The following is a 2,519-nucleotide window of genomic DNA, read 5'->3' on the forward strand; positions in this document are numbered from 1 at the left end:
GACCTGAAGTTCTGCAACCAGCCTCGACCTTCGCTTTTCACTGCCCCCCCTTCCCCCAATCTTCACCTAGGGACCTAGGCTGGGTGCCGAGAAGGGGTTAGGAGGCAGGACTTGTTAGAGCCAGAGGCTGGGCCCAGGCCTACCCAACTTACAGCCACCCTCTCGGAGATCCAAACCCCGGGCTCAGGGCGAGTACCGGGTGGAGGGATGGGGGCGGCGGACTCGACCAAGGGAGGGGCCGCTTCTGAATTAAAAACAAAAAACCCCGACAATCTTGCTTGGAATCAAACGTGTGTGTGTTTATATGTGTGCCTCTGTGTGTGTGCGTGTGCGTGTGTGTGTATTTAAAAACAAAACCGCATTAAAGGAGCCGCTCCCTCCCCCACAGGTCCGACCACCCGCTGGGAGTTTGAGAAGCAAGGGGGCAATTTTGAGTGGGAGGGAGTCATCAACGGCCCGCAAAGTGCCGCCTCTCCCGGAACCGCTCGTCCAGGCTCCGCGGGCTCCGGGCAGCTAGCTCCAGCCCTCCCGCTTCGCGCGCACAAGCTGCGGCGAAGACGGGAAGCCAGGTGCCGCCCGAGCCTCGCAGGGCCAGCCGCCGCGGCGTTAAGACTCCCCAGTCGCCGCCTCTCCCAGCCCGGCGGTCTGGGCCGTCAATCAAGCTCGCCCGGCCCCGCCCCTGGGCTGCAGCGGACGGCCAATCAGAGCCAAGCTCCGCAGCGATGAGCTCAGTCGGCTTGCTTCCCATTGGGCGGCTATATTAAGAAAGTCGCCGAACTCTTTAAATAGCGGGCGCTGGGGCCGCAGCCCGCATCTGCCACCGCAGTCTGGCTGCACTCGTGTGTTCTCTTGTACATTTGCTGAGGCCTAGAGAGACCCGGGAGGGAGCTAGGCCGGGTCCGCTGCTCTAGCCACTTTTTGCGCACAAAGGCGCCGACCCCAGGCCCGGGACGAGGCGAGCGGCTACCGCTCCGGAGCAGCGCGGAGACGCACGGCGCGCCCTATGCCCCGGCGCCCCCACCTACCCCGCCGCGGCAGCCCGAACACAGAGAGAGAACGCGCCACCCCGGGGCCTGGGTGCAGCTAGCAACCCTTTCCCCCAGCGCGCAGCCCGAGGTGAGCAGTGAGCGGCGAGCGGGACGGCAGCGAGGCGTTCGCGGGCCCCCTCCTGCTGCCCGGGCCCGGCCCGCTCATGGCGGCCATCCGTAAGAAGCTGGTGGTGGTGGGCGACGGCGCGTGCGGCAAGACGTGCCTGCTGATCGTGTTCAGTAAGGACGAGTTCCCCGAGGTGTACGTGCCCACCGTCTTCGAGAACTATGTGGCCGACATCGAGGTGGACGGCAAGCAGGTGGAGCTGGCGCTGTGGGACACGGCGGGCCAGGAGGACTACGACCGCCTGCGGCCACTCTCCTACCCGGACACCGACGTGATCCTCATGTGCTTCTCGGTGGACAGCCCGGATTCGCTGGAGAACATCCCCGAGAAGTGGGTGCCCGAGGTGAAGCACTTCTGTCCTAATGTGCCCATCATCCTGGTGGCCAACAAGAAAGACCTGCGCAGCGACGAGCACGTCCGCACAGAGCTGGCGCGCATGAAGCAGGAACCGGTGCGCACGGATGACGGCCGTGCCATGGCCGTGCGCATCCAAGCCTACGACTACCTCGAGTGCTCGGCCAAGACCAAGGAGGGCGTGCGCGAGGTCTTCGAGACGGCCACGCGCGCCGCGCTGCAGAAGCGCTACGGCTCCCAGAACGGCTGCATCAACTGCTGCAAGGTGCTATGAGGGCCGCGCCCGCCCCGCCTTCCCCTGCCGGCGCGCCTCCCCCTCCCGGGCCCAGCCCCCACGAGCCCGGGGAAGGGGAGACCCGCGTGCCCCAAGGACCCCACCGGACTGACTGGTGTCTGCCTTCAGCCCCGGCCGACGTGGCCCGGCGGCTGAGGCTCTGGCGCCGGGAATCCGCGTGGTAGGCACCGGGCGCCTGCTTTCCAAGTGTCTGTGCGTCCGGCTGTGTTGCACAGGCCTGGCCGCCCCGCTGAGTGCCAAGGGTCCCCTGACCACCCTTTAGGGAAGAGTCAAGCCTCTTCAGAGTGTGTGGCTGTGTGTATGTTCGACTCCCCGCCGCCGGGTTTTCACCCCATGCCCGCCTCTGCCTCCCGGAGACAAGCTTGGCACCGGGGTGCGGCCGCGCCCCATCAGATGTTCGTCCATAACCAGCGAGCGCCTGCTATCCCCTGTCTGTAACATAGACCTCGGGAACTGCGGGAGGGGAGGGCTGGGGAGGATGGGGTGTTATATAAATATAGATATAATTTTATTTTCGGAGGTAGGATGGTGTTATTTAATGGTGGTGGTGGGTGGAGTGACGGGGCGCTGGAACAGCTCCGGCCCAGCCTGGGTCAGGCGTCCATCCCAGCACGAACAAGACTTGGCCATCTTTCCAAACCCTGGGAAGACGTTTGCAGCCGACTTGGGGATGAGAGGACACAGCTTCTAGACTCATGGCTCCTGCGGGCCAGCC

The 2,519-nt window shown here is 64.9% G+C and overlaps 1 protein-coding gene across 1 annotated transcript; it reads left to right on the forward strand.

The window, feature by feature from the left end:
- Positions 1-824: 824 nt before the first annotated feature.
- RHOB (ras homolog family member B) lies at positions 825-2,315 on the forward strand. Its single transcript, XM_024747815.1, has one exon. The coding sequence runs from the start codon at positions 1,193-1,195 to the stop codon at positions 1,781-1,783; it is 591 nt and encodes a 196-aa protein (XP_024603583.1). The 5' UTR covers positions 825-1,192; the 3' UTR covers positions 1,784-2,315.
- The last annotated feature ends 204 nt before the right edge of the window (positions 2,316-2,519 follow it).

Source organism: Neophocaena asiaeorientalis, unplaced genomic scaffold (genome assembly GCF_003031525.2).
Source record: "Neophocaena asiaeorientalis asiaeorientalis breed wild unplaced genomic scaffold, Neophocaena_asiaeorientalis_V1.1 scaffold84, whole genome shotgun sequence".
Lineage (NCBI taxonomy): Eukaryota > Metazoa > Chordata > Mammalia > Artiodactyla > Phocoenidae > Neophocaena > Neophocaena asiaeorientalis.

Coding starts and splice junctions, on each gene's coding strand:
- RHOB (XM_024747815.1), top strand. CDS start 1,193: ATGGCGGCCATCCGTAAGAAGCTGGTGGTGGTGGGCGACGGCGCGTGC.